At 41.2% G+C, this 21,110-nt stretch overlaps 1 protein-coding gene across 9 annotated transcripts in view; it reads left to right on the top strand.

Moving 5' to 3' along the window:
- LOC107225987 (venom dipeptidyl peptidase 4) overlaps nt 1-21,110 on the top strand; it is a 212,444-nt gene that overhangs the window by 183,698 nt on the left and 7,636 nt on the right. For all 9 annotated transcript variants that reach the window (XM_046730474.1, XM_046730476.1, XM_046730475.1 and 6 more), the window contains exons 7-12: nt 2,701-2,900; nt 10,843-11,012; nt 12,901-13,134; nt 13,218-13,453; nt 16,654-16,876; nt 19,734-19,921. In XM_046730474.1, coding sequence (XP_046586430.1) covers nt 2,701-2,900; nt 10,843-11,012; nt 12,901-13,134; nt 13,218-13,453; nt 16,654-16,876; nt 19,734-19,921 — 1,251 coding nt within the window. The remainder of the gene's footprint in view (nt 1-2,700; nt 2,901-10,842; nt 11,013-12,900; nt 13,135-13,217; nt 13,454-16,653; nt 16,877-19,733; nt 19,922-21,110) is intronic.

The following is a 21,110-nucleotide window of genomic DNA, read 5'->3' as shown; positions in this document are numbered from 1 at the left end:
CTTTGTTACTTGTGTATACCTAGGCTGTCTTCGCAATGCTGAGTACCGTCAGGCGACAATATAGACGCCCGGCAACATTTTCGCGAATCTTCCAGGACAAGCCAGAATTTCCCGTTACGTCCCAGATATTCGACCATTCGTTTCAACTGCGGAGCGAAAGCGAGTATCTTATTATTATTATTGCTATTATTATTATTATTGTTTTTGTTGTTGTTGTTGTTGGTGTTGTTGTTGTTGTTGTTATTATTATTATTATTTTACATCGGATCGTCGCAACGCCCGCAGGGCACCGATTCCTTACTCGTGGAATGTAAATGAAGGTAAAGATCTGGAGCTGCAGGGGTAGTAAAGTGGTATTTTATTCATTTTTATGTCTCTTCTTCTCGAGTGTACTCGTGCGGCGAAATGAAAAAGACGGGATGAGCCGAGAGTGTCAATTGACGATGAGAAAAAGAGAGTACCTGCTGCCGACGACGCGGAAATAATTTACATTGTACGCTTATTTTCATAAATTTCCTACCGTTTCTTAGTCGTTTCTCTCTCGGTATTAATTTATTTTCATTTTTATTTAAAGAAAAAAAGAATTTTCTTTCTTTTTTTTCGTTCGATGTTCTTCCTTTCACGTTGTTGCTTCTCTCGCAGCCGTTCATTTTTCGCATCGCTGGAAGTAACGGACCGTGAGTAAGTGCTGCGAAAAAATTATTAAGATGTCGTTGATTCGCGGAGCCGCGAAGTAAAGCTCCGCCTTTCGGTCGCTCGCTAGTTCTCTCTGGTGTTTCGTCAAGCGGGTAAAGTCGCGTGGGTTTTCCTTTTCTTTTCGCCTTGCTGTGTAGTTTTTTTTTCAAATCTCAGCTCCTAAGAAATCTTAGGAAAGAAAACATCAAAGCAGCATCCTCTTTGTACACCGGGATTTCCGCTGGTAGGTACCGAGCGTAGAATGTCTTTGGCTCTCGGTGCCAAGACCTTTTTCAGATCCTTTCGTCCATTTCGTCGGTATATTTCACTCAGATCGCGACGACGAAAAGGTGGCGCTACTTCGCCATCGGAGGTTGACGGGGGAAGGTCAGGGAGTAGGAAAATAAAGCAATAAGGCGGGAAAAAAAAAAGAAAAGAGGAAACCAAATAAAGAATGAAAATTCAGTCAATACTTTCGAAAATGAAGAGTGTGTAAGAGTAAAAAGAGAGAGGGTGAGAAAAAAAAAAAAAAAAAAACAGATGAAAGAAAAAGCAGCAAGGAAAGGGAATTGAATTTTCGGGAATTTCAAAGGATCGACTGGAAAAAGGTGAAAAAAATAAAATGAAACGAAAAAAAAAAAAAAAGAAAAATAGCAAACAGAACGAGGGAAGGACTTTGCTCGAAACGTTCCTGAGAAACGTGTCATCCTTCGGGATTCGGAGGTTTAGGGGCATCTCGGTAAATGTTCCAATGCGCGTGGTGGAAGGGCGCGGATCTTATAGGCGCGTAGGTACGCCGCAGCCTACAGATATGAAACTTTTTTACAGCTTTCCTTTTGAATTTTGCGGTGTATCTTTTATGAATTGTTATAAAACCCCGCGGGTCCGCTGACAGAGGATGACTGGCAGCGCGTAGCTACTTATACACCGAGACGACGCGCGTGTGTGTGTGTGTGTAGTGTTCTCAGGTTCGATATTGTTGTTTTTACGCGAGCAAAGAACTCGGCCGAGTTACTCGTGCGGAAGCCAGAAGACGATACCCTCTCCCGTACCAACGAATTTAACGAATACCACGCAGAGAAACCCGGCCATCCTCGGGAGGAATATACTTCTGGAGATGATGCGAGAGCTCGGGCTGTAAATCCCACGAACGAAATATGCCAGGCACCCTATAAAAGTGACCAAATACGCTCGGGCACCTCTCGAAAATTGAAAATCCCGTCGCGACTTTTGCATAATAAATAAAGCTCCTCGCTCCTCTGCTTCGAATACCGCCCTGTTTACAATATACTCGAAAATATCTCGTCAGAGTCAATTTGGTAACGTTAACGGATCGCGGAACGTTGAGAGAAAAAATATTTTAGCGGAAGTAGATTTTTTGATACGGAATTGAGTTTACCCAAGTACGAGTATGTATAATGATCGTAGTGTCCAACGGTGGTCAATTCAACCTTGGTAAATAAACTACGAGAGTTCTGGATACAGATTCCGTTACCGACATTTATCCTTATTCCTAGCCGAGACACAAACCCCTCAACCAGAACTTTCATAGATTATTTACTGATTTCACCTGCCGAAAAACGAGTTCCGATAAAAATTCGTTTTCACAATAACGTTACCTAATTCAACCTCCGTCTTCCTCTATTTCTCTCTGTCTCTCTCTCTCTCATCAAGTTCAGCCGTTACGCCTGTAGAAAAGAAGATGTCTTCAGAAAGCTTCGAGGAGGCTTACCCTTCATCTTTAAGAGTTAAAATGCTTAATCATCAGTTACCCGATGATTAATAATTAGTTACTCTAAATCACGACTAACAATCAATCGATTGTTTCGAAATGACGACTATGCTTAGAGTATCGCGCGCATATGACGAACTTTTATTCCGAAAAATTACAAAACCTAAACGTAGACCGCATTGTTGTTAAATAACTAGTTGAACAAATTTTTAAAGTCGAAACTACATTCCTTCTGGCGAAATCGTTTTTCTCGCAGAATGAATCAACCGCTCTTTTCTTAAATCTGTTCGCAGCGACCAGACAAGCCTCTCGCGAAACAACGTGAGCATTCTTCAACTGGCGACTTGGGGACCACAGGGAAACAGCTTGGTCTACGTGTTGCAGAACAACATCTACTACCGGCCACAGGCGGAAATAGAAACCGATTACGAGCTGACAACGGACGGAGTTTTCGGAACGATATACAACGGAGTACCGGACTGGGTTTACGAGGGTGAGTCTGCATATCGGAACAATTTCCTTCTCACTTTTAGCCTCTTGCGAAAATCCGACCAAACACCCGAGCGAAGTGAAATTAATATTCGTACGAATGGCCGCCCACGCCTCGGCAGGCCGGTCAATCTAGTTTTATGCCCTTCCTCGAGATGATATGGCCGAAGTTTCAGCTCAGGTTCACTGTCAGGATTAAATATTACAAATTCATGAAATTATATCAGCTCAATCGAGGAGCCCGCATTTCTGCGGCACGGATGCAAGAACTTATTGGGCCAAAGACGAATCGCAAATAAAATGCGTGGAAAAACTCTCCGCATCTTCTACGCGTGCCTCGTTTCTGAACTGAAGTGGATTCAACTCGCTTTTGGATGGTTAATTAGAATCGTATCAATGAGTTGAAGAAACATCGTCTGGCCGGATCGTTTGTTTTAAAAATAACCGCCTTGCTGTCGTAGGTCGACATTTTATTCTTTAATCGGTACAAGGAACGTGGATGTACTTCTTTTTCTTTTATCAAGACGGAAAGTGTATGTATATCAGACCTCCGGATCACGGATTCTGCTGAAACTTCTGGAGGTGTTTCTTAAGTTTTACGTTTATGCAAATAATTCAGTATTCTCACCGCGGAGTGAGCGAAAATTCTATTAATTTACATATAGTTATCGGGAGTAACGGAGGTTGAGGACAAAAAGAAGAATCTAATGTAGAGGGAAAATTGACCGACTTATCATGGATGAATTTTTCTGCTCCGGTTGTTGCTCAGCACTTTATGTGATACGGCATCCGTGAGATAGGGGAAATGATTTAGGTTCAAGCTGGATTCTTTATCGCGATTTATTTCCACGACGGCAGAAGTAGAGAACGACGCTAGTTTTCTCCTAGTTTCAATTAATGCGATGAATCGGAGTCGCGTCACAGGTGTTTCAGGATCGTAAATTACGTCCTCCTTGTTCTCACGGCAATCCCTCCTTTCCCTCTTTTCCCTCTTTTCCCTCTCCCTTATTCTCGGCTGTATAGTGCGAATGTAACGCTGCAGGAAGGGAAGATTTCACGACGCGATGACAGAAGGCTGCGTTTCTTTTTGCCACCTTTTCATTAAAATTTTACTCCACCTTTTTACTTGGATTATTCACTTTATGCCACATGCGCAAGCACTGGAAGCTTGAAACTTCACGGTCTAATATTATAGTGAAAACTCTACATTCGTATCGCTCGCACAGTCCCGATGGCGAAAAATAATCGAGCAGTCGCTATTCGGCCGCAAAACTGACTCGATTCAATTCAAAGAAACAGGGAATATAAAGAGATATTTGAGAAACATAATCCTAGGAACAACTCGTTCAATTTTCACCGTGCTTCACTTTTACAATATTTTTCACTACACTTATAAAAATCTCTAGTACATTTCGCGTAAGATTTCACACTTTCTGTTTAGCAATTTTCTCATTCCGATTGAAATTCGCGTCAATTTTTATATGCCCGTACGGACCCGAGGCTACACGAAAATTTTTAACAGTGTAGAAATTTCCAGTAACTATTACTAGATATAAAGTGAAATTTTTATCTAGGTGCAAAGTTTATTATACGTTTGGATACGTGTAGTAATTGCAGCGTGATAAAAGCGTTAAATTGCGCAGCTACGACGCCTGCGGGAGTCCGGAGCTTTCGCATTTCCAATAGATTCGCTGCGGCGCCTTTTGTTCCGCAGGTACGTACGTACCTTGCTCACGTATGCGGCACAATGCTCATAGCTTTTGCCTTATAACTCTCGTACATACTGCATTGCGATTTTGCACGCAGGAATTTTCCTCCTTTTTCCTTTCCTCCCTTTGTCCAAAACGCTAGGCGTTGAATTACTTTTTATTTTATTTCTTTCGCACTGAAAAAAATCCTATCTTTATTACAATCTTTTGTGAAAGAAAAAGCGTGCAAGGACACCGTTTAACCTACCATTTCTAAACGATAAAATTAAAAATTCGCCGACGTGCGTTCTCCTGAGATTAAAGCTCGGGAGAAGGAATTGGGCTAACTAGAAAAATTTTGTGTAACAAGATGATAAAAGTTTTTAAATTATCCTTATTCCAATATGCGATTATTAATTTTTGAACGAATCGTATCGTTAAAAAAACTGTTTGAATATTGTTGGAATTAGGAAAAATGAGGTACGCGTAACCATTTCGCGCCATTGTCGATCCTTTTTTGGTATTTGCAACGGAAAATCGGTTTGGGAGATTTACTCTACTTTTTTATTTAAACGAGGCTTTAACGTCAATTTATTCTTGCACGAGCGTTAAATTTTTGCAACAGTTGCAAGAAAATCTAGTAAAAGTGATCGTAACGAGAAAGAATAGCAACGGATACCAGACTTTCCGGTAACAGCTATAAGACTAATTTTCATTTTCCACCTCGAACTATATTTTTCGATTGTGGTAAAAAATGATGAATAGTTAAGGACCGAGCGGTAACCGGAGCTAAAAATTTCTCTCACCATCAGCGTGCAACGAAGAGAGATTTTTTCCCGCGAGTCTCATCGATCGCGATGGTGACAAAAAATGTCTAGTTATCTCATACCGGGAAACGGCGAGCCGTCCGAGATGAGCATATAAACGTATAATACGGGCGATATCTTCCAACAGAGGGAGTCTATTACCTTTGATTCTTGTACAGGAGGATCGTAGATTTAATCCGGGAAACGATCTTTGGTCTGCGGGAGTATAAGAGGCGCGGGAAGAAGGAGTCCAGGGGGGGATGTTCTTATTTCTCGCTTTATCGGAAAGTGTGACGTTAATAGAGCCGACCGGATTTAAAAGAATCCTCTGGGCAAATCCGCACCGCTAATGGAACTCCCAGGACTCTGTCGCTCTCCTTTTTCCTCAGGGATTCCGAACCCCTCTCCGCCATACGCAACCTGCGGAGTTCGGAGCGGTAGAACATCGCTTCTCCGCGTTTTCCACCGTCAATAAACCACTCGAATTACCACGCCACACTTGCGCCTACATCGAATCTTCTCCAGACCCATGTTTCTACACTCGGAATAAACACACATTTACGTTGTGTATCGTTCTCGTCCGGAACTATGTACGTACCTACGTCGGACGACACGACACGCGGTACTGACTGGAATTTGTAGTTTGATCAATTGAACTGAAACTATTTTCCATTTTTTCACAGCGTCTCATTGATTTCTCATATTTATATTTGTGTTTGTACAAATGTTTGACTACGGGTTTTCAGTGCCGAAAGTTTGAAAATTATCTAGAAAAAGACTGAAATCTACGTGTTGTTTGTTTTTACACAGAAATTGGGAATATGCAGTCACATTGTTTAGCAGAATTTTGAAATTAAATTAGGAACGCCTACAGCGCTAAATCTTGTACGATTGGTTGGTCAGTCGGAAATGTATTTTTCTTGTTCTATTTCTTCGATGTAAGTTGCACAAGCTTGTCGGAAATAGAGATTGATCAACCCAGCTCAATCAACTCTGGATAATATATAGTTACAGTCGGATCTTTTACGATTAAATTGCATATACTTGTCATATACAGGTAATTAAATATGACAAGTATCGTTCGAATAATCGGAATACCATTTTTATTTAATTAATTGAAATTAATTCAACATGTATAGGGGGCAGTAAATAGTAAAATTTATTAAAAGAATTTTTCTTATTCAGTTTTGAAGATATGAAATCTCCATCTTCTAATAGCTGTCAAAAATTTTATTACATTATATATTATTTTTCTGAATTTTATCAGATTTTAGGAAGTAGGTTTTTGTTCAAACTTTTAATCATACTTCAGATACGCTGGGTCGAAAAATTCTGAAAAAATTGCAATTGCGTTTTTCGTCATGTACTTCCATAGAAAAAATTACAGAGCTAATCTGAGAAGGCCCCATATACATATAATCTATATGTATACATATTAGGGTGATCCTCATTTTGAACTTTTTAGAATTTTGACTTGATTGCCCCCTCGGATCAGTTCCAAATATATGTATGAAAATCTTCTTCAAAGCACAGATCTCCAAGTCAACCCTTAACCCTCGCACAAGGTCTCTGAAGATTGCCATTTGAGATACACACATTTTTTTGAACAGATTTCTGTTTATTTTTTTTTTGTACATTGACATTGTTGTAAATTTCTAAATAATTTCAAGCGATTGCCGGCGACTGCCTGTGATTGACTGTAATATCCAGGTGTTTTTGCATTTCGTTAGTTCGTTGAATGATTTGAAATTCAATCAATTATATCTTGTAATTTCTTATATTTCTCAAAATTGAATTGTAATCTATTTTTCATTCCGGCGAGCACAGCCTCTCGGTTAGGACACCGCTTGTGAAATTCAATCAACGCTCTTCTTCGCTCTCTATTTTCTCTCTTCGTTCTCTCTCGCTTTCTCCGCAAGTTTTCTCCCTGGATCCTCAAACTCCGGCCCCTTCCACGTAAGCGAACAATGAAGATTTACTCAGTGCGAATTCACCCGCGTCGCGTTCAACTGGCTATTTTCCAAATGCTCTTAGTCTTATCGCGTAGCGACGATCACTCGATAATTCGGAGACGCGTTAGGTACAGCCGGTATTAAAAATAAGTTATACTATCGTATAACGGGTGAGGGTAAGAAATCAGAAAAACCGAAAATCAGAATGCCCAGAATTCGGAATTTAATAAACTCGAATAAAAAATATAAGAGAACAGATACTATCAGAAATTTTAAGTCCCGAATGGCTCCCAATAAAAAGCTGCAGCTTACCTAAAATGTATTTAGCAGAGGGCTCTATTATCTGAACCCACTTACTTCAGAAAACGTTGATCCAAGAATTCAGAGATGCGGAATTTAATAACGTACAGAGTCAATATTCTAGAGACTGAATTTTTAGAAAATTTTCATATTCTCAAATGTCCAAATGTTATAAAAATAAAAGCTAGAACTTGATCGTCTAGAAACGGCGGAAAACAGATATCCAGAATGTAGAAGGGTCATTATTCAGAATCGTAAAATTCGGAAAGATCGGTATTCCGAAAGTAACCGTATGGATGGCTTAACACCAGAATTTCACATTCCGAGTCTATCCAACTAATCTATTTTGACTTGTAAAATATTTTATATACAGAGTCAAACAAATTCTGCAATATTTTTAGCTCGTTAAAAGATTGAATACGACTTTTGATACCACAAACTTATATTTCTTGGCTTCTAATATGATATCAGTTATCGATTCTTCCGATACATTACGATTCTTCATTCTGACGATTCTGATAAAGAGCAATTCTATATTCCAAGCCTTGTACGAGATTATTACTCGGAGTTATAATCGTTCTGATTCTTGATCCTTCGCATTTCTGAATTCGAATAGATGAAAATTCTACTTTACGATCCATCCGAAGGTTATTTATTTGCGTTTGTGAGCAATCGAATTTGCCTCATTCTACAAATTGCCTTTCGGAATTTTCACCAGTCGTGTATTCTAAATTGTATAACTTAAAATTTCGATACTTTTATGTTCTATTTCCATTATTTCTGGCTTAGCGAAGATTCGCCGCTTTGTTCTTTCCCGATTGTGAGGTCTCGATACATTTACGTTCGAAATTCTGACCATTCTGATTTTCGGTTTTTCTGATTTCTTACCCGCACCCTCGTATAACTGATAATATCCACGAAGTAGGTACGTATAGTACAACAACCCGGACGCCATGCGGCTGGAGTAGCTTAATGAATTCCTATGCTCGAAGTACGCCGTCGGGCCGATCTCAACTACCGATGAGAAATGGGGGGAGGATGGGCGAAGAGAGGGTTGCTTCGTTCGCGTGGTTGATTAGGGCGTAGCTTTGTGCTCCTCAATCTGGGCTATACTCGAGCGAGCCTGGAAGATCCTATATAGAGAGTATAGAGTATCCTTCGCGTCAGCTGGTAACGTTCAACCTGAGACCTGACAGGCGGCCACGAGCCAACCGCTGCTGTTCCTATTTATACATACAGGGTGCTCTTCGCGGAGCCGAGATGTAGGGATAACGATCGACGCAGGCTTTTTGGCTTTACTTGCGGCCAGAAAAAAGGACAAGCGTCATTTTCTCACAATGTTCACCAGAGCGGCGCCGGCGACGTTGATGTCAGGTTCACGGGGTCCGTTTTTTATTGTTCGTATCAAGCGATGACGGCGTTCTCCTTGTAAACCAGACATCAGCAACGCCAGCGCCTCTGGTGTAGAAAAATCTTCGTCCAAATTTTCAGTCGTTTGTTAAACATCACGATCGTTTTCCTTGTATCCAGGCTCCGTGGTTGTCTCTATTTCGAGGACAATTTGACCGACGATTTTTAACGAATTTCTTTCGAATTATCTTCACACCGAAAGAACGGTCGGGGTGGATTTTTCAGGCTACGGAATATCGGCGCCTGTTTCGTGAAACGCGAAACCGATTCTCTCCGACACGTACGTGGGTGATTCATTTGGAACACCCGTTGGATACCAGCTGCAGACCGAACTACACGTACAGCTTATATCACTGCTGGCCGAATTAGCGAGGGTTGACGGTTGTCAGCCGGTGTGACGTCTCGACGTAACGGATGCCGTGTATCGAGAATACTGCACGCCAAATCCCAGCTCGGAGTACACAGGGAGGCGTGATTATATCATCCGTCCAGCATCTCGCGATCTCCTCCGTCGGATGCACAATGACGATGACGGAGATTGATCGGATTATTCGCCTACTTGAAATATAAATTACCATCGGCATTTTCAAGACAACGAATTGATGCTAGATTAAGAACAGGCAGCGTGGCGTGGAGATAATCGTACCTCCGTATACCTGGGGGACATCGTAAGAGGTTTCTCTTCCGCAAGTGTCTGAAGTGCGTCGCGATACGGTATCGGCTGCGTTTCGATCACCCCATAAATCGGTTTGGTATACCGATATACGTTCTCTGTAAGGTACGTTCAGATAAAGAAGAGGAAGAAGTGTTTATATATACCCAGTATTGTACAAGGGGGAGGGGGGCAACGCCGGGAAAGCCCGATATATTCGAAGACGAGAGTTTCCGAGAGTTGTTTGTCGCGGGAGATTTCCTCTGAGATATTTATATTGCGTCACGCGTGTGGAAGGTGGATGAACAGGAGGGTGTATACGGTACGCCGTTATACCAAGATAAAATGGAGGGAAAGAGACGATCGTATCGGTCGGTCCCAATCACCTGTGGCAAAATACCTTATTTACTGTGAATTGCCGTGCACTATACATATTGTACGGGCGTATTTGTTTGAACGATACCGGAGGGGAATAACGCTCCGCTGATGTATGGATGTATGAGATATTCCCAAATAATGGCATCGGGAACGAGCGAAAGAACTTCCTCCGCATGCGGCCTTTTATAAGTGAACGTTCATATTGTACGAAGGGGTTGTACGTGCGGTATACATTGACAATCTGTTTTACTTTTACCGGAGAGTGAGCAGCGGTATTTTGCTTATACGCTGATGTACAGCTATCGTAGCTTTTAAACTTTATTCGAACCGCTCGACTTCTCGACTTTTATTTTTCTCGACAGACAAAAACGACGCTTCGTAAAACCTTTCACGGAAAGTATCGATACACGAGGTACGTTCGAACTGCCGGCGGTACACATTTTTCTATCTTTCATTTTCAACGTACTTTACGTCGATGTGAAAAGAAACCTCGTTGTAGAGTTGAAAAGCCAACTTAACCGGTACCCGTACTACTTCGGTTTCTGGTTTAATACGATTATAAAAGGACGTAAAATGCTCGCGAACGGATAGAAAAAAAAAAAGAAAAATGTGAAACTCTCAAGGACACCCAATTAGTCAATATTTCATCCCTTGCCGCGAATATCCATAGCTCACCGTCTGCGAGGATGAATTAACTTTGGTGGTATATTTTTTTGTCATCAGTCTGATCGAATAATCGGTACGTAATGTTCTGTTTCAGAGGAAGTCTTCAGCTCTAACAAGGCCCTCTGGTTCTCCCCGAACGGTTCGGGGCTGGTATTCGGTCACTTCGACGACACGAGTACTCCGGTAATGCACATACCGTACTACGGTTACCCTGGGAGTCTTTCGTCGCAGTACACCTCCTCGATCCCGATCCACTATCCGAAGGTGAGTGAAACCTGCTGAACTAATTACGCCGCCTCCGCCTCTGCAGTTTTCCCTTAGTTACGGTTAATTAGACAAGTTCATCGAGCCGATCAGGGTTGTTCCGAAGGGCGAGGCGAAGGTGCGTGCAACAGATTGCGGATCATCGACCGCAACACGCCGAGGATAAGGGTCGGTCCCTCGGACTGGGTACCCACCCTTAGAATATAGATACCAGCCGCTTCCCATTGGGGTTAAAAAGGAAAATAACCAAGCGAGGGAAAACATCCTGCGGGATCAGGGAAAAATGGAAAAGTCAAGACCCGCCGCACTCGGGCTTCCGTTGCACGCGGTGCCCGCGATTTTCAACGAGTCTTGTGCAGCAGGCTCAACCCTCCGATCGGAGAGGAGGATCTACATATTTATGAGAGCCGATACGGTGCGCCTGCAGCGTCGTGTCAGCAGTTCGCCCTGGCTTTGTTCCCTGCGCCGGTGAACAAGCCGTTTTGATCAAGATCTCAGAGTCGAGAGAAAGACATGTGCAATATACGCGAATCGGGATGAGGAAGCAAGGCTGTATTAACCCAGTTTCGTTTTCGTTTTTACTTTTATTTATTCTTATCACTCCTTTTTTTCCCCCCACCACCATATTCTCCTATGTACGCTTATGCAGTGTTGACTTTGTTTTTTTTTTCCATCTCCTACAGCCTTTTCCGTTTGCGGCGAGGCGAAGGCCGGGGAAAAATTCTTACAGGGCTCCTCGTATCTGTGGGTTTTTCTTTTTTCTTTCTCTCTTTTGCATTTCCTCGACGATTCGGGGTATACCAAACCATCGACTTGAAACGTCGCTTTTTCACCTTCTTTGTACCCATGTTGAACGAAAGGGATAGGGCGAAGAATTCGAAATGATTTAACCACCTCCTCCATGGAGATAAGCCTAGTATCTTCTCTACGATATAAAAATACACACCTCGACTCCGTGGCCAGAATACTCCTGGATCATAAGTTTATACTTATTTAAGCTAACACTTGGATATAATTTTTTCCCCCGCACACGCGTTATTTTCTCGAGAGTTTCTCCGGCGCAGCAATCTAATATATTTTTCAATCATTGTTGATTTAGATTAGAAACCGAGTATACGCAGGTATATCGTATCGCAGTTTCTGATTTGCTGGAGATCAGTTGACTCTGAGGGGGGGAGGGAAACCCGAATTTAATACTACGCGTGTCGGCATCCTTTAGCTCAAATAACCAAATATTATGCATGGGTATGCATAGCGTTAATCCCACAACCGGCTGTTATAGGATTTCAAAGTCCAATGGCAAATTCGCGCCCGTGTATGCGCGTCGTTTGCGTGTGCGGGCGCCCGTGTCTTAAACGTAAATTTCCCAAGCGACATCGAGCCATTCGGTGAATTTACTCTGGCGGAGGCTTTGAAACTCGATAGGTATCTGCTTACAGGGAAATTACCACCTGGATGAACAATCGTAATTACGTGTGCGAGTCATCGGATGACTCTGAGCTCAAAGTTCATGTCTGTATAATAACATACGCTCGTGGGGTGAATTAAAAGGGTCAAAGGAAGTAACGGAGAGGCAAAGAAGAGAAAGAATAATAAAGTTGACAAAAATACGTAATTTAAAACCCTGCGCGGCAAGTTTGCTCTATTTTTTTTTTTTGTTTTTTCATTTGACATGTTTCTTCGGAAGATTTGGAGTAAAATTACTGCATATTTATGATGTATGTATACCTTTGGACGTTTTTTTTTTTTTTTATTGCATAAATTCACTCTTCGTCTGGACGAAACATTCGAACGTTGCGTTCGGCCAGTCGTCACGTATTCGATTAAAAGGGTAAAAGCATAGATGATATTTCTTTTTTCCTCGCCATTCTTTTTTTTTTCTTTCCAGAGCGGGACCACGAATCCGACCGTAAAACTGTTCTACGTCGATCTCGAGCTCGCCGCGGCCGGAAACGTAACGCTGGTGGAAATATCACATCCATCTCAGCTGGACAGCGACGAACGGATTTTAGCCGCTGTCGCTTTCCCGACCAATAATCTGATTTCTGCTACCTGGATGAACCGCGTGCAGAACATTGCCTACGTACAGCTTTGCGAGCCATCGTCGAACACCTGCACCACGGTATTTGATTTCTGAACCCGATATGTAGCTTACGAAGAGAAAAAAGGAACGGAACGAAAATTTTCATTTTATTTATCGTCCAGGGCTTGTCGCACGCGGAAACCGCCGGTTGGGTCGAACAATTCGAACCGCCGATATTCAGCAGCGACGGAACCGCATTTCTCCTGATTCTTCCCCAGGATCAGGGTGACTCCGGAGCCTGGCGACATCTCACGATGATAACAAACGCCACTTCCGGTTCACCGGTTTCCACGGCCCTGACATCCGGCACCCACGTCGTCACCGAGATACTTTCCTGGGACGAAGACAGCTCGTTGGTGTGAGTAACGATAAATCAGCCATCAATATTTCCTCCGTTTGTAAAAATGTTCAACTCGTATCATCAACTTTCCATCAATGCTTAATGTACGTGTTTCTCAGTGGCATACACCAAAAACGTTCGGCTTGAAGTCTTCTTCCGACTCCGGTTAGTCGGGCTTTAAGGTCAAGGAGCGGGGAGACCCTTTTTGATCCGCGGAGTCACGAATAATAGTTCCTGCAACTTGAACCTCTCGTCAATCTAGCCCTTCGCTCGTGTATACGTACGTATTCATACATGCTCGTGTACACGTACGTGCAGACCTAATTAGATTGCAGTTTGAGAGTATCAGCAGTTTAACTACTAATGCGTTGCGTAAACTTCAGCTTAATTGCATTCGAGGTGTGGCTCGGTAGCGGAACCGAGAGTCAGCAAATTGTCCTCCCCGTTCACCGCTCGGTTGCCAATATCCAGCTTCTTAGACCTCATCCTATACATATAATAATCCACCTTCGAATACCGACGAAGGTCTTCCTATCGGGACGAAACCGCGGCTGTGATATTCTATCCCATGTTTTGTTTTTGCCACTTTTTTTTTTATTATGCGATCTCGTTTCAAATCTAAATGGTTTTACGTCCCGTAACACGTTTCACGGTTTGAAAGGGGTTTGCGGCCGAAATCCAGTCGCAGAATTTCAGACCATTAACGAGTCCTGTATATACAAATGTATTTTGTAGAAGCGGTTCGTAGGAAATGTACAAATCTGTTAGAGTCACGAGTAATCCGTGGATTTAGTACGGATTTCGTGTTTTATATGTACGTATATACGTATACGTTATGTATATGTGTATATGTATGTTTATATAATGTATGTACACGCTTTTAGCAGACAAATTACGCATCGACTTTTGTCTTCATTCTATTTATTAGAACTCGTCCGTAATGTCTGCTGTTTAATTAAGCATCGAAGACCATATTTATCGTAATTTATTCATGAAGAGTACGCATAGGTCCATTATTCGGTAAAATCAGTTGGTTGTCGTAAAGTCGGATCTGCACCGTTAGTCCGATTTGATTTCACAAGGTATCGTTTTTTTTTTTTTTTTTTTTTATCGGAAAACGTGACATTTCTAGAAATAAGTTTGGGAGTATGCAAGAAAAATATTCAATACATGAAATAACGTCACGTATTTACTAAACTTTCCGAAAAATCGAAACAAACGTGTGTCTTTATTTTGCACGTAACTCAGCTGAAAATGAAAAGCAAAAAAATCCTTGTCCTCGAGCGTAACTGGCTTGTCTTCCGAAGATAACGATGCCTTACGAAGTCAAATTTGACTAACTTTGTCTCTTTAATCTCACGACACCAAACTGATTTTGTTGAAAAAAATTTTAGCTGCGCGTTGACCTAGGAATTACACATGTATAAAAATTTGGTTATCGATGCTGAAATACGTACTTCTGAAAACCGCTAGAACAGGTAAAACCAGTTTCCGCGACACATCACGGTCCCCTTGATTTGACCTCACATGACAGTGAACATGTACCGCGAGAATAATCACATCTTGAAATGACTAAAGTGAAACGAACGCTTGATTGAACTTGGAAGGAAGCAAAATCGTTGTATTTATTTGCGGCATAACGTTATTACAGAAGGTATGCATATTGTTCCTCGGTGGGTTGAAACTATGCATAAAGTGCAGCGAGGCAGGCGGGTATTTCCATTCTGTAACACCTTCCGCACCGGCGAAGACGACGATAAACTTTTCGTCGTCGTGAAGTAGGAAAGTTTTCCTCGCTCCTTCGCTCACCTGATACGGACTAAGCGTTTCGCGGCAACAGGGACGAGGATGATGGTTGATGAAAATTGCTGAAAAACGAGTCCTCGCGGTTGCGTATTACGAAGTGCCGCAAGAGTTTGCAAATTCCTGCACGGGTCGCCTCTCCAGGCTCGTCGTAATTCAATACATCTCGGGATTCGGGAGGATAATAGCCGCTACGCTCCATCAACGGATGTAGCGAACATGGATGAACATTGTTTCACCGGGTGAACCCGCGTCGGTTCGCCATGAACTAGCTGCGACGAGGTGGAGACTATCCCACGGGAAGATGGATCACGCGGCACGGTGTTCGGAATGGATTAATTTGAAGATCCGCTTCATTTAACCTATCGCATCCATCTCCGCTTTTGGGTGTATCTGAACCGCTGGTAACTCGTGCCCGGCTCAACGTCCGACCTCCCTCCTCCCCTTGCAGCGGGCGAGGAAATTAACACTTGCCAAATTTTTGACGGCTAGCACTTGCGGCGGAAGTATATTCGCACGGCGTGCGTGTGCGAATCTCGGTTTCTTATTTCCTACGGGAATTATTTATTGCCCTCGTGAACGCGGTTAGCCCGCATTACTCCCTGCCAGTTCGAGGTCCCTGAAGACCCGGACATCCGGGACCAATAGCCACCTCTCGGATATCTCTTTCAAACTTTTTCTCCGCTCCTCGAGCCGATTTCACGAGAGGCATAACTCACGAGAAAGTTGGATATGCGAACCCTTGTACGGGTACATTATCAGGGCTTGTTGTATTTTTCGCAAACGCCTTGCGATTTGAACACAGAGTGAAAAATTTTGTTGATTTAACCAACTGAGCGGTTACGGGCGGTGAAACGAATGCTTACACTGAGAAAAAAAAACTTTTTTAACATTGTTGGAATTATTACAAAATCAGTTTCTTCGGTTTACTCTACTTTTTTAGTTAAATATCGTTGCACAGGCATTAAATTTTCGCAACAGTTGCAAGAAAATATAGCAACAGCGATCGTAACGAGAAAGAATAGCAACGGATTCTAGACTTTCCGGTAACAGCTAGAAAACTAATTTTCACTTTCTACCTAGAACTATATTGTTCGATTGTGGTAAAATATGAAAATAGTTAAGGACTGAGCGGTAACCGGAGCTAAAAATTTCTCTCGGTATATTATTGACAATAATTCAAGATCTATTGGTCTAACAAATTGTTTGCGATTTCATTTAATCGATTGGGTAAAACGAACGTTTCATTAGGCCAAGAGATCTCGAATTGACACAAATAAACGTCCGTTTCGCCACCCTTAACCGCGCGTTTGATTGTTTCGACAAGAATTTTGTTTCGGTGAGTTTTAAACAAGACGCGCAACGTCGACGAAATTCTCATTTCGTTCGTTTCTCTCGCAACTTGGACTACGCAGATACTACCTGGCTACCGCAACTTCAGACCCGGCTCAGCAGCACCTGTACAGAGTGAACATAACGACGACGGATTTCACGGAGGAATGTCTCAGCTGCGGGGTGAAGTCTTCGAACGAGGAAACTGACTGCCTTTACAATACGGCAAAACTATCTACCGACAATTCCCACTACATTCTCACCTGCGCGGGTCCGGGTGTACCGGAAATATCGGTTTACTCCAAGGTAAGCGACATTCGTTGTCACGATTTTTATCTCCTCTGTCTCTGCGTGTAACTTTTTTCCACCTTACCCTCATTTCTCTTCCTGGTCAACCACGTTTGTACCCTTGCGATGTGAAATTGTTCCTCCGTTTTTGCTTTAGTAATTTATGGATTCGTTTTTTGTTATGTTACGTTGCGATGGTAATTTTTAATTTATGCCTATACAGCTGTTATATTAAAAGCATTTAGTTGACGATAAATGACAACTCTCCGCGCTGAGTTTAATTCATTTTAATTGTAAGAACGAATTTTGTTCCATAGTAAGTAAAGAAATTTTTTAAGATTCTCACCGATTGCTTTATAAAATTAACAACTTGCTCTTTTTCCCTCTCTGCTCACAATTAACGTTCGAGAAGTTGTGAAAATATATCCTCGACAATTTTATTTATTTATTTTTTTTTTTTCTTTCCTCCATGCAAAGTTCAACTCTGTAGGTACATAAGATAAATAGTTTTTTTAATAATTAATAATTTAATAATAAATAGTAAATTGTCGAGTATTTGATAAACTTCATCGCATCGTCTGCGATATTTTCCTCCACTGTATTTAGTATCGTTCTATCTTCCTGACGTTTTTTTTCCTTTCTTTTCGTTCTTCCTTTTTCACTTCTCTTACCGCTGCGATTGAATGGCCAAAGTTTCCGACCCCGTTATTCAATTCGTAATTCAATTCAGACAGAATCAAAACACTTCCCATCTTAAATCCATTGACGAGCTTTTCTCGCCCACCTGTCCATTTTTTACAGTCTTCCTCATTGGCCACATTTATCATAATATTCGACATACTCGAATAAAAGATACACAGGCATTTCGATCAGAAGGCTGTGGAGAGAGAATTTTTCATTAATCAAGTGCACAGTACACGTCTAATTGTGACATATTTTCATGGAAATCGCTTCTGTTGCCATTATTCTCCTCATACATTCATTTAATTTTTTTCCTGAAATGTACAATTTGGATTGGAAAATAAAAGATTGCAATCCTATACCCGCGTGCATAAAAACAACTCTTTGTCTGTTAATAAAACCTCTGTCGAAAAAAAAAAAAAAATAAAATCAAATAAAAATTCATTCCGATCGTGTGTATAATTTAACAGGCACAGAAACGCCGCGTATTATACACGGCTTTAAAGTAAACCAAACGCATAAAAATTCTCTTTTTTTCTGTATTCATTCGCGTTTGTTTATTCCCACGCATTCATTGCTTTTCATCCGTGTATCATACTGTGAAATTTTGCGAAACTCATACAATTTTGTTCGTAATTACGTTTCAGGTTGAAAGTTTGTATTGTAATTCGCGCGGACGATTGAAAATTGCGGAGATACGATACGTGTTTCATAAATTTGAAAAATGTAAATACACAAATCTCGTTTCCAAGCCCAAGCATTGAGTGTACGATCTTTCGAGTCAAATTATGAACCAACTTTAATTATATATATATTATATATATATATATATATATATTAGTTTAGTTGAACATTTCCGTCATTTTTTTCTTCTCCTTTGCCTTTCATGCCTGACGTGCGCATTTGTCCACGCAAATCTCATTCTAGGTAGAAACCCGCTTATAATTAATATTTGTTTTAAACGTACCGTCAGGTGCTCACGACAATCAACGTTGTATTTGCAAGCAACGCAATTATCATCAAAGTCCTTGCGGGCGTGTACGACAGGAAACGAGGAATGATTCCCACTTGGAATTCACTTTAGGTAATACCCACCTACCCTGTGCCGGGCACCTGAGCGCTCGTCACAACCCTTATTACATGTGTGTGCAGCCACCCCTTACAATTCCTTGATGACGCTTTTATATTACACCTTTATTTCCTCCTTCCTCGAGTTACAATTCCCACAATTCGTTATAAAGCGGTAAAATTAATTTCACGGTGTTTTAAACATCCTGTTATACACGTTTGTTTACTATACAGCGTTCACCAATAATTCCGAAACAAAGTTCTTATCACTTTTCTACTATATATTCAATTTTAATACATGTAGCAATGATAGTTTGTTTGTTTTTTTTTTTTATCTTATCTTTTTTTTTATTTTTATCTTCACTTTCTTCTCCCTTTACCGTTTATGAAACCGCGTATTCCGAAATGAGACTGAGGTGATGAGAGGGGTGAAGCTACATCCATATGTGGCACCCACGTAACAGGTGCTGCCCCGCGAAAAACGTCGTAATCAAATTTAACTGTTTGCGCAGATGCCGCGATTATTATTCGAAAAATCCCAGCTGCAACTTGTGCTGATACAAAACGACACCGCGTCGATTCCGGGATCGTTTTCCTTGCCGATACGCATTTATACCAACTACCGCGTAAATATTTTAACTGCGAATGAACATGTGAAAAAGATGAACCCACCAAGATCTAATATTGTATTTCTTTCGTCTAAGTATGTACGTACGTAATAATAATGTGCGTTTTCACATCGTGAAAAGTACCGTTATTGACACTGTGAAGATACATTTTTGGTAACGGTGAACAAGCGATAACAGGGGGTGCAAAAATTGCGTCAATGCAGAGACGTTGTATACCTTGGTAGTTGTGTAAAAACCGCGTAAAAACGCCAAGTGTGTATTATACGAATAATAAAAATGTAAACCAAGGTGCTCGGCAGTTTTAAAAGCCTGCTGAATATTTCGAATATACCGCTTTTAAAAATTACGGCAGTACCGATACGGTGTTAACATTGTACGTGTGACGTGTTGCGAGCTCGGATATAAAACTGCAGCGGAAAAACTGCTCCCGATTATTGTTATTATTATATTGATTGTCGATGGTATTCATCGCGTTGTTTTTCTTTCCACTGTTTAAGGACACCACCATGATATACTCATGGGAAGACAACTCGGACGTGGCCGAAGTCGTAGCTGCGAAATCTCTGCCCGATGTCAAAAGGTACACAGTTCCTGTTACAGGCGGCTTTGAAGCTCAGGTCCGACTTCTTATTCCGCCGAACGCCGATCTGACCGGCAACACGAAGTATCCGATGCTCGTCTATGTGTAAGTGCATTTTTATTTTTTTTATTTACCTCTGTCAGAATTTCTATATACATTATTCGAATTTTTATCCATCAAGTCGCCTTTTTCTTTTCCTACACAGTTATTTTTATTTTTTTCTACGTAACTCACGTTTGGTTTTTCCGCTACCTTACGGTATAAACGGCTTCGGTAAGTAACTGCAATACGCGTACACACCTTAAACGTGTGATTTTCTTCTTCTTTGCCATTTTCCTGTCGCGCTTTTATTTGGTTTTATTTTCTCTCTCCCTCCCTCGACATGTTTTCTTTTTTTCCCTCCTAGTAAAAGGTAGGGGTTTAAGAGTCTATACGTGAGTTCCTCTTAGTCGCGCCTATACGTACATACGTACATACATACATACATACGTAATGTGCCATGTGCTCTGCAGCGTTGACGTTGTTTCCAAGTGTTTTCAATGAAAGCACTCAACCCAAGCTTTGAAAGTTCACTATGTGCAGTTATTTTATTTTCTTTGTTTTTATTATATACATACATATACAGCATGTATCGTAAATTTTTTTATTTCCGTTTTACTTTCGCGCCGCTAAAAGCAGCTATAATTTTTTCACCCTACTACGAGCCGCGACTTTCGTGATATTGCTCGCGTCACAATAATCGTAATCTTTTAGGACTGATTTCACGCCAAGATGTGATATTGTGTAATATTATTACTCACGTGTAACAACGCATATTATACCTTAACCTCTCTCGCTAATTGTCATTTTTATCAATGTAACGTATAGTCTCGAATTGCAAAGTTTACTCTTGCATTGGGAAAATATTGAGAAATATGTTCGCATCGCTTGTTTAAATATTCATTTACTTTTTTCTAGTCAAAATTTATCCAGACCGAATTCGAATCATAGATATTTCAAACTGCTGAATTTACTCTACTCTCTTATTTTAAAATATCAAAAGTAATGCTTATCAATAATTCTTCACGCCAGTTACAATCACACATGGCTTCGTTTTCCAAAATTTTAACCCCTCGTGCGCTTGTTTGTTCATCATCGTTTTACATAATATATAAGTACACGTACAGCTGATACAGATCGTGATATGGTCAGAATTTATCGTATTATATGATTTGTACTCGTGTTAAATGCACGTATGCAAACTATGCATATTGCGTGTCTAACCACGTTTGATATTTACTCTGCGCGATTCGGA

Source organism: Neodiprion lecontei, chromosome 2, assembly GCF_021901455.1.
Source record: "Neodiprion lecontei isolate iyNeoLeco1 chromosome 2, iyNeoLeco1.1, whole genome shotgun sequence".
NCBI classification, from domain to species: Eukaryota; Metazoa; Arthropoda; class Insecta; order Hymenoptera; family Diprionidae; genus Neodiprion; species Neodiprion lecontei.
The sequence above is the reverse complement of the archived record's forward strand: the minus strand, read 5'-3'. Positions and strand labels throughout refer to the sequence as shown.